We start from the raw sequence: 11,091 nt of genomic DNA, 5'->3' as shown, positions 1-11,091 counted from the left end.
ACTTTATGATTCCACGTGTTATTTCATAGGTTTGATGTCTTCACTATTATTCTACAATGTAGAAAATAGTAAACAATCCAAAGTGTTAATCCCTCGAAGCCGATGTTCTGAGGATATATTGGCACGGTTTGTCAGCCCTCAACTTTATCTCGGGCCTAACAACACCGTGCCAATATATCCTCCAAACGCCGGCTTCTCTGGCATTATCACTTAAACAAAATCAAGTCCTGCGCAACTATGAGGCAAAACAGACGCGGTTGGCTTAAATTGTTGACAATGTAAACTATATTGTCTCCAATGTTTATTGAAAACATAAATATATTTGCACAATGAGCATTTGATAACTGTTGTTGGTTAGCTAGGTAGTGAATTTGAGCCATATTAGCATTGACATGAAATCAGCCAAAACAAGGCATCAAGAACAAGATGAAACAGGTCACTCGCGATACCCCACATGGCAGTTTCTTGTCATTGTTGGTAGCTACATGGCGATCCAGAATCACAACAACTCATGGACTTCTGCCCCATTGAAGCGTGAACATTGTTAGCTAACCCATCTATTAAAAGCAGGTGTATCACAAAAGTTTTTTTCTCAGCATCTGTTGCATGACAGCTTTTGTCACCTACACTATATACACAAAGAAGGTAATCAACAACCAACATAACAATATTCACATACAAGCTACACATTGTCTGGCAGTTTCGGTAGCTAGTTTATAGACCCTATGTATTCCATTGGTGAATTTAGGATCTATACAATTATGTTACACCTTGCATTGCTTCCTGAAAAACTACATTTAGGGGTTTAAGTATTTTCCTATTTACAAAATTTTGAAAACAGCATTTGGTTAATAGTATGATTAAAAAGTATATCCAACAGATAAGAAAACCTCTAACTTAAAAACATGTACTGTTCATGTATAAATTGTGGACATGAGTCGTCTTCTGATCTGTCAAGTTAGTATTTTTTTTAAATAAACAGTCATTTTAAACATACGTGTTATTTTAAACATACCAATCAGTGTCAAAAGCTGTTGTAACTGTCATTTGTTCAGCTAAATTAAAAATGATTTTGTAAGGTATAGCTGCCGACTAAAAGTAAATCTTTGATTGTCTGGCATGGTGAACTCATGATTGACAGTTTACCAGTCTTGATGAAATTATTAGCTGCACTTCTACCTTTCTGCATACAAAACAATATGTACATTGACAAGCTGACCGTTATAAAAATTGTACACTCATTTCAACATTTTCAGATGAAAAATATATACATCATTGACCCATTCACCCCAGAAACACTATCAAGGGCCATGATAAATAAGGCAATAATAACATTCCATTGAACAAAACTATAAATAACTGGTCATCTTTACAAAACGTAAACATTTCAAAATATTTCCTCAGATTCCAACATTTTTATAGTATTTCCCATTCACACCCCCCACTCACTGAATGAATACATTTGAAAAAAGGAATAAAATGAAAAAAAAAAACTAGGGTTTAGAAGGCATTTGTTTTTCCGAAAACAGAGAACAGAAGACTTGGAGAGGACCTCCCCCAAACACACAGCTGTAACCTGGGTGACCACCTTGTCATACCCCTGATGAGATGATGTCTGTGTCAATTATTGCTGATTGGTACATTTACCTCTGGGATTGTAAACACAAACATATACTGAAATATCAAAGACATCAGTTTAGCACCCGTTTCTCCATCCCTGTGGAATTAGGTCGCCTAGGCCCTATACACTGAGTATACACAACAACATTAAGAACACCTGCTCTTTGCATTACATAAACTGACCAGGTGAATCCAGGTGAAAGCTATGATCCCTTATTAAATCCACTTCAATCAGTGTAGATGAAGAGGAGGCAACAGGTTAAAGGATTTTTAAGCCTTGAGACAATTGAGAAATGGATTGTGTATGTGTGCATTTCAGATTGTGAATCGGCAAGACAACATATTTAAGTGCCTTTGAACGGGATATGGTAGTAGGTGCTGGGCGCACCGGTTTGTGTCAAGAACTGCAACACTGGGTTTCACACAACAGTTTCCTGTGTGTATTAAGAATCGTCCACCACCCAAAAGACATCCAGCCAACTTGACACAACTGTGGGAAGCATTGGAGTCAACAGTGGCCAGTATCCCTGTGGAATGCTTTCGACACTTTGTAGAGTCCATGCCATGAGAAATTGAGTCTGTTCTGAGGGTGAAAGGGAGCGGTTGAACTCAATATTAGGAAGGTGTTCCAAATTTGGTAAACTCAGTGTACTGAGTATCAAAGGGTTAGCTAAAAGAAGAGTCTATGGGTATAAAGGAACAGAAACTGAGTCTGTGACTCCTGAGACATAATTGGATGATCTTGAGGAACCATGGCTCTTCTCTCTCTGGTCTCCCTCTCTGCAGTAGAGTACAGAGGGACAAAAAAGTGCATCCCTTTCTCCACATGAAGACAGCTTTTAAAGCTTTTGGAGACAACTCATGCCTTTCTCTTTTCTTTCTTCTTCCCACTCTCTCCTGCAACTTCTCCCTCCACTTGGCCCTGCTCCTTGGAGAGTGTCTCATCTCCGTGACAATGGGAGACGGGGCAGAGCAGCGTGGAGCTGTCTAAGGTTGGTGACGTGGCGTCAGCCTTGCGCTCTGGGTCCAGACTGGAGACTGGGGACAAGGGAGGCAGGGAGGAGGACATGGAGGGCTGTGGGGAAACTGGGAGGTTAGCTCATTCAGAGCAGACAAGTGTGTGTGTAGATAATGTGGGTGTTTTATTTTTTTCACAGCAAATGCCATACCTGTAGAGAAACGCTGGATTTGTTGATCTTCTCCTTAATCTTGGCGAGGGTCCCTTTGAGGCCTGTTTTCTGATGCGCCACATCCAGAGCAGCTTTGAATAGCTTGGGCGTGACCGTTCGAGGAGGGATCACCTGGGCCGGCTCCTTCGGAGGCTTCTTATCTTTCGTGAGCATCTTCCTGATTCCGGAAACAACAAACAATCACAAATTCTTATACATGAAAAATGGTGAACTGAATAGTAGTCTTTATTCCCCTGTCTAACCTGGCCTTCTTGCGGAGCAGCTTCTGGGACTCGGGGTAATGCACTAGAATCTCATTGAGGTCCTTCTTGTCCAGGATGAACAGGTTGGCGAAGCCATGAGCCACCACGTTTGCTGTTCTCCTGTTCCCTCCACCAACTGCCAGCAAGCTTTCAACCCAAAGAGAAGAAATCCAACTAGAAAAAGTACATTTCCTGAAGAAAATGTGTGTGCTTGCTTCAGTGAAACAAAGAGCATACGTCAGACCTGACATCATGCTCACCTGATTTCCCCAAACACTGACCCCGCCCTCAGTGTGACAAACACAGTCTTCCCGTCTGGCCCGCCCACCACCTGCACCTCTCCGGCTTTGATGATATACATTTCCCGCCCAACTTCACCCTGAAACACAGAGCGACAGTCAGACATCTCCTGCTCTTAACAGTTTACCTTACACAAATAAGACGCAGAGTGCATACAAACTACACATTAAATACATTCAAACAGAGAAGCACGCTCGCGCACACGCGCATGCACGTGGACACAAACAAGCTAGATAGGCGGCTTTAACCTTTACCTTTTTGCAGACATAGTCCCCTGGGAGGTAAACAACAGACCTCAGTCTCTTCAGCATGTCAAAGATCATCTGTCTATCGCAACCCTGAGAGGGAGAAGTAGGGCTGAGTGAGAACTACAGAGAGATAGAGCTCGTCAAATCTTCTGTGTTCTGAGACAGCCTGGAGAGGCCCTAAGACTTACGCACCTGGAAGAGAGACACTTTACTGACAATGTCATAGTTGACATCCACAGCGATGTCCAGCCTCATCTTGTCTGGGAGCTGAACCAGAAGCTCCTGTTCATCTGTATAGAGACAGACACAAATAGAGAGTAAACAAACACAACACAACACAAGGCAATGCAGCACAATGCAACAAAACAACACAACACAGCACAAAGTGACATGTGCCTACCCAGCATGCCCTGGGACTGCCAGGTGTAGTTGTACCAGGTTTTAACCCGGTTCTGCACGTCTTTAGGGATACGGTAGGAGGCCATGTATTTGACAGTGTTGTCCATGCATGCTCTGTAGTACGTCTGTCCTGCTGTGGCTGCACCAACCACATCTCTCATCTGAAAGAAACGGTCATTGGCCAATCAGGAGTTGACACTAATCACAACAGCCAACACAATAATTAGCTTATAATAGAACAGATGTTCAGATAATGATTCAGAGCTAGATAACAAGTAGTAGTCTTATCAATCAACAAATCTAGATATTTCATCCTTAAACACATGATCATATTTTACATTATACACAGATATTGGTAATGTGGTAACCAACCTGTCCAATCATGATGGAAAAGGCAAACACTCCAACAAAGTAGTTTATGAGCTGAAAGATGATTTCAAAGAGCGTTGTGGGGTCCGGCAGTCCACCAATGGTGATTAGGGTCTTCACAGCAAAGTAGTAGCAGCGGATGTAACTGAAAAACATGATTGCAGGGACAATTCAATGATAGTGTGAAGATATGATTATGATGAATATAAGTTTATTGAAGGTGAATCCTCACACCTGTTGCCCTGTCCGTCATAGACCCACTGCGTGGAGCCCAGACCTTCATACGCAGAGCCCCAGTAGTACAGACAGGCATTACAGTGCAGGCAGTACAGCAGGTAGGTGGTGGTCCGGATCACTCTGATCAAACCAGACAGAAGGAGAGAGAGAGTGGCTTTTACATACTGAGCTGCTCCTCATGTCCCTAAGAAAGACCAGGGCCTGAGTCTCAGAATAGGAGTGCTTATCTAGGATCAGGTCCCCCCTGCCCATATAATCCTATTCATTGTGACCTGAGCATGATGATGCAGATAAAACACTGTGCTAAAAATGTAACAAGTTGGTTGTGCTCACCTGTAAACGTAGGCTTTGGTAAGGATGCCCTCAAGACGGTCGTTGAACTCAAAGAAAGACATTATCTGGAGAATGGAGGAAAGATGACATTTTAATTGCTGTCTGAATAACATGATGGTATGTTTCACAGTAGCCATCAATTGTCCGATTAACAAATCACCCTTATTAGTGAACTTATTTCATTTCAAACTTTCTAGTATAGGCTACTTATTGTAATGAACGATATCGGCAAAATGCCTGCGATAAGTGATCAGTGCCGATCATTTTTGGTTAATCTCAGCTCTATATCACAGTCAAACCAGGTAGACCACACAGGTGGCAGGTAAGCTTTACCTTAAGTAGTCGTGGGAAGCGGAGGAGTGGGTTGATCCCAGTTTTAAAATAGAACAACTCCAGTGGAACAAGACTGATGACATCCATCTGGAACCCAGAGAAACACAGTCAGAGACATGGTCTGTAAATAAACTGACATCATCACATGGCTAAAAAACATGATCTTTCTCAAAGCTATTCAGTAGTAAGTATATAGCCTTGCACAAGCCGGAAAGGTAGGCCCTGTTTCTGTAGCGTGAGGCAGCTTAATGTACAAGTACACACCCTGGGCAGGACGCTATCACAGGGCCTTACCACAAAACTATCTCCTTAATGCTGAGTGCCAAGCAGAGACTCATCAGGTCCCATATTTACAGTCTTTGGTATGACTCAGCCAGGGATTGAACTCACAACCTTCCAATCTCAGGGCATACATTCTAACTAGAAGGCCACAGAGTAGTCATTCAGTAGTGAACACTGCAAAATCATTTTCAAGTGAAACCTTACCTTGAACCGGAAGGTTTTCATGTAATTCACTCTCATGTCCTTTTTGTCAAACTGCAATGAGAACAAACAAAAAACACATACATCAATGATTTTGACACGTGTATTTCTGTGTGTGTATCTGGAAAATCTATTTGAGATGTAACCCCTCGTCTGGCAACATGGTCTCATTAGAATGCCAAAATAGGGACATTTCACAATTGTAGTCTCAATCTCACCACTATGTCTCCACTGCGGACAAACTGCAGGCGGGGCTGGAAGACCAGGATGTCCAGGATGTAGATGAGGTCACACAGATAGTCAGTGAGTAGCCACAGGTAGATGTTACTGGGGGTCTGGTAGGGGAAGGCCCAGCGCACCGGGATAAGCCACATGTTCCAGTTCCACGCCAAGGTGACGAAAAACAGCCACAGCACATAGACCAGATCTAGAGGGAGAGATGCATCATCCCCATAAAGCAAAAGAAAGAGCAGGTATGACAAAGATCAACCAATTAGGTCACTAACGTAGCCAAACTAACATTCAGATCAAAGCAGGAAGTTGTGACTAGTTACCACAGCCACAAGAGTCATAATTATGGCTAAACCCTGCCTATTTCTACAATTTCTCTTCTTAAAATTGATTTTTAAAAAACCTAACCTTAACCACACTGCTAACCTTGTCTATTCTTAACCTTAAATTAAGACCAAAAAGCAAATGTCTGTTTTCAGGAATTTTTACAATGTAGCCAATTTTGACTGTGGGTGTGGTAACTAGTGACAACCATCAGGAGATGACAAAATTGGAGTAGAAAAAGTAATAGAGAAGGAGGAGGGATTAATACAAGAATCGGAGGAGGAAAGCAGGAGGAAGAGAGGAGGGTTAAAGGAGGAGGAGATAGTGAATGCTAGGCGGAGGGGGAGCTCACTGGTGAAGGGGTCGATGCTAGCGGGGAAGCGGTAGTGCAGCAGAGCTCTGATCCAGCGAGGAGGCATCACCTTGCAGCATAATGTAGGCTTGGGTTGCTGCTCCTCTATCTCCTCCTCCTTCGGCTCCTCTGGAGGCGCAGGAGGTGGTGTTGGAGCTCTTGCAGGGGCTGCAGGTGAAAGAGCAGAGGAGAGTCACGGGTCAGAGGTGAAAGGTCGGGTTAAAGAGGTCGTTGGCCACAGCTGTGCTGATGCAGCTCACCTGTATGTGAGCGGACGGTCCGAGTTTTGATATGTTTGGCTGTGCGTTTGCACTTGGCAATAAAAGGTACTGTAACCCTTCACTTGAAAAAGAAAAAGGAGAGCCTCACACTCTAGGAGCTCAGATGCAATAATTTTATAACCAAAACTTCGACAGCCAAGCTGTTTTCAGTGTACAATGACAAACACTGCGGGTCACTAGTTTATATATACTGAACAAAAATATAAACGCAACATGTAAAGTGTTGGTCCCATGTTTCATGAGCTGAAATAAAATATGTTCCATACGCACAAAAAGCTTATTTCTCTCAAATTTTGGGCACAACTTTGTTTACAACTTTAAAACTACCATTTCAGTGTTTTACTTGCTATATTGTATTTACTTTGCCACCATGGCCTTTTTTGCCTTTACCTCCCTTCTCACCTCATTTGCTCACATTGTATATAGACTTGTTTATACTGTATTATTGACTGTATGTTTGTTTTACTCCATGTGTAACTCTGTGTCGTTGTATCTGTCGAACTGCTTTGCTTTATCTTGGCCAGGTCGCAATTGTAAATGAGAACTTGTTCTCAACTTGCCTACCTGGTTAAATAAAGGTGAAAAAAACCACACAAAAAAACATACCTGTTAGTGAGCATTTCTCCTTTGCCATGATAATCCATCCACCTGACAGGTGTGGCATATCAAGAAGCTGATTAAACGGCATGATCATTACACAGGTACACCTTGTGGTGGGGACAATAAAAGGCAGTTTTGTCACAACACAATGCCACAGATGTCTCAAGTTAAGGGAACGTGCAATTGGCATGCTGACTGCAGGAATGTCCACTAGAGTTGTTGCCAGATAATTTAATGTTAATTTATCTACCATAAGCCGCCTCCAATGTCATTTTAGAGAGTTTGACCGTACGTCCAACCAGTCTCACAACCGCAGATCACGCGCAGCCACGCCAGCCCAGGACCTTCACTTCCGGCTTCTTCACCTGCAGGATTGTCTGTGACCAGCCACACGGATAGCTGATGAAACTGATGAGTATTTCTGTCTGTAATAAAGCCCTTTTTGTGGAGAAAAACAAATTCTGATTGGCTGGGCCTGGCTCCCCAGTGGGTGGGCCTATGCCCTCCCGGGCCCACCCATGGCTGCACCACTTCTCAGTCACCACCCTGGATGGTTCCGACCTTGAATATGTGGACATCTATAAGTACCTAGGTGTCTGGCTAGACTGCAAACTCTCCTTCCAGACTCACATCAAACATCTCCAATCGAAAATCAAATCAAGAGTCGGCTTTCTATTCCGCAACAAAGCCTCCTTCACTCACGCCGCCAAGCTTACCCTAGTAAAACTGACTATCCTACCGATCCTCGACTTCGGCGATGTCATCTACAAAATGGCTTCCAACACTCTACTCAGCAAACTGGATGCAGTCTATCACAGTGCCATCTGTTTTGTCACCAAAGCACCTTATACCACCCACCACTGCGACCTGTATGCTCTAGCCGGCTGGCCCTCGCTACATATTCGTCGCCAGACCCACTGGCTCCAGGTCATCTACAAGTCCATGCTAGGTAAAGCTCCGCCTTATCTCAGTTCACTGGCCACGATGGCAACACCCATCCGTAGCACGCGCTCCAGCAGGTGTATCTCACTGATCATCCCTAAAGCCAACACCTCATTTGGCCGCCTTTCGTTCCAGTACTCTGCTGCCTGTGACTGGAACGAACTGCAAAAATCGCTGAAGTTGGAGACTTTTATCTCCCTCACCAACTTCAAACATCAGCTATCCGAGCAGCTAACCGATCGCTGCAGCTGTACATAGTCTATTGGTAAATAGCCCACCCATTTTCACCTACCTCATTCCCATACTGTTTTTATACTGTTTTTTTTATTTATTTATTTACTTTTCTGCTCTTTTGCACACCAATATCTCTACCTGTACATGACCATCTGATCATTTATCACCCCAGTGTTAATCTGCAAAATTGTATTATTCGCCTACCTCCTCATGCCTTTTGCACACATTGTATATAGACTGCCCATTTTTTTCTACTGTGTTATTGACTTGTTAATTGTTTACTCCATGTGTAACTCTGTGTTGTCTGTTCACACTGCTATGCTTTATCTTGGCCAGGTCGCAGTTGCAAATGAGAACTTGTTCTCAACTAGCCTACCTGGTTAAATAAAGGTGAAATAAAAAAATAAATAAAAAAGTCATGTGAAATCCATAGATTAGTGCCTAAAGAATTTATTTGACTTATTTCCTTATGTGAACTGTAACTCATTCAAATTGTTGTATGTTGTGTTTATATTTTTGTTCAGTATAGTTTGAAAGGAACACACACAGGTGTCTGTAATCATGGCTGGCTGTTGCTTGATTTCATTGGTTGATTTAGAAATATAAATAGAACATATAAAAAAGCATGAATGGTTAACATAAGATTATAGATACCATTTGGCTACATAGGCCTACAAACATTATTTACAATGGATAGCAAAAACACAATCACAAGAATGGCTTCAGATCAAAGTCTACGCCGAGACCGAAGGGAGCAAGGGTCTTTAAATTAAAGATCCAGGCGGCCTCTCGTTTTAACAATAAATTGTCAAGGTCACCCCATCTTCTAGGAAGGGTGACGTATTAGATGCCGAAATAGCGAAGGGACAAAATATAGAGTGGTTAGCTTCCAAAAAGTGGTCCGCAACTGGGTACGTCAAGTTCTTGCACCTAACTGTAACCCTTCACAACAGGTGTCTTTCTTAGTCATGGAACGAATGAGGTTGCTTTGTAATTCAAGACAACTGATACACAAGGGACTGAATTGTATCTACTGTGTTGCATTCTAACAGTGTGCAGATTACTGCTGCCTGTCAGGTTTTTAAGAAAATGTAACTACAAGTATTGGGAGTATTAGTATTTCTTCTTTTTTTGCTCACTTGTTGCTAGCATTGTCAAAATCAGGCCCATTGTCTGTAAGCCATGTGTGTTTGTAACTGTATTTGTGGCATGTGTACATTGGACATTGAGCACATGACCAGACCTAAGTGTAACTGTTATGTGTTACCCACAGGCAGTTGGACTGTCATCATCAGAGTGATCTGGGTCTATGAGTTTCTCTTTGGCCCTTTCTGTCCTCTCCTTAAACATCTTGACCAGCTCCTGTAGGCGCTCGTTCACCACGTAGCTGGCCTGGCTAGCGGAAGACGCAGGGCGCTCCTTTAGCCTTCAAACACAAAACATCCATAGGTAATTAACACACACACACACCAAACAGTTTCTCTGAAACCACACATCAATGTTATTTTGAAGTGAATATAACAACACTTGTGTTGGTGTGAATAAAAGCACAGTGAAAATGGAAAATGTCTCCCGTACACACATTTTTATCTCTGCACCTTTATTGTGCCTGAATTTCAGTCAATATGATCTTTCTCAAGACATTCACTGATAGTATGAGAAAGGCTATTCTGACCACATTGTCGATACCCAACGACTAACACATTTTGTGCAGTAGACATATGTAGCTAGCTAACAGTTGTGATGTGGAGGTATCCGTATTCACCCATCGTCTCCACTGAGGATGCTGGACTGGCTAGGCCATGCCCTCACTGCGATCTCCATCTCCTCTTCATCCTCCTCACTCTGAGAGTACAACTTCTTTCTGTGGAGGCGAGGCAGGGAATAACACTGTAGCAGTGCCTGATACACAGACAGATGGAAAAACTAAGGCTGCTATCATTTGGAACCTGCTCTGTTATTAGAGTGCTCCCTGCAGTCTTGGCCTTACCACGGTGCATTACAGTTTACACAGGAAGGGAATGGCAGTATAGGGAATACAGTATGTGGAACATGGTGAAATGATGTTGTCTGACATTCAACACAAATCTCATGTACACTGAATGAGGTCCTGAACAATCTTGAGCATCAGCTTTTTCAAGCAGTATACATTTTAACAGAGAACCACACAGGTTAGGAAGGGGTGAAGGAGTGAGGATGCAGTAAGGGTGATGTAACGATGTACGCTGAGAGTCGGGAAGCAAGTTCAGGGAGTGAATGCATTTAATTAACAAATGAACAAAACAAGAAACACAAACAGCACACGGACATGAAACAGCAACAATGATGACTGGGGAAGAAACCAAAGGGAGTGACATATAAAGGACAGGTAAA

At 42.8% G+C, this 11,091-nt stretch overlaps 1 protein-coding gene across 1 annotated transcript in view; it reads right to left on the bottom strand.

The window, feature by feature from the left end:
* Nucleotides 1-257: 257 nt before the first annotated feature.
* The window catches only part of LOC115134038 (uncharacterized), a 50,909-nt gene continuing 40,075 nt past the window's right edge, over nucleotides 258-11,091 (bottom strand). Inside the window, 16 exon segments of the mRNA XM_065022139.1 lie at nucleotides 258-2,695; nucleotides 2,790-2,967; nucleotides 3,053-3,199; nucleotides 3,313-3,431; nucleotides 3,607-3,690; nucleotides 3,793-3,890; nucleotides 4,001-4,160; nucleotides 4,372-4,513; nucleotides 4,603-4,725; nucleotides 4,939-5,003; nucleotides 5,272-5,358; nucleotides 5,758-5,808; nucleotides 5,973-6,181; nucleotides 6,662-6,829; nucleotides 9,990-10,144; nucleotides 10,484-10,582. Of these exon segments, the coding sequence (XP_064878211.1) occupies nucleotides 2,480-2,695; nucleotides 2,790-2,967; nucleotides 3,053-3,199; nucleotides 3,313-3,431; nucleotides 3,607-3,690; nucleotides 3,793-3,890; nucleotides 4,001-4,160; nucleotides 4,372-4,513; nucleotides 4,603-4,725; nucleotides 4,939-5,003; nucleotides 5,272-5,358; nucleotides 5,758-5,808; nucleotides 5,973-6,181; nucleotides 6,662-6,829; nucleotides 9,990-10,144; nucleotides 10,484-10,582 (2,101 nt within the window). The 3' untranslated portion in view covers nucleotides 258-2,479.

The sequence above is a fragment of the Oncorhynchus nerka genome, linkage group LG9a, assembly GCF_034236695.1.
Source record: "Oncorhynchus nerka isolate Pitt River linkage group LG9a, Oner_Uvic_2.0, whole genome shotgun sequence".
Lineage (NCBI taxonomy): Eukaryota > Metazoa > Chordata > Actinopteri > Salmoniformes > Salmonidae > Oncorhynchus > Oncorhynchus nerka.
This window is presented reverse-complemented; position numbering and strand designations above follow the sequence as displayed.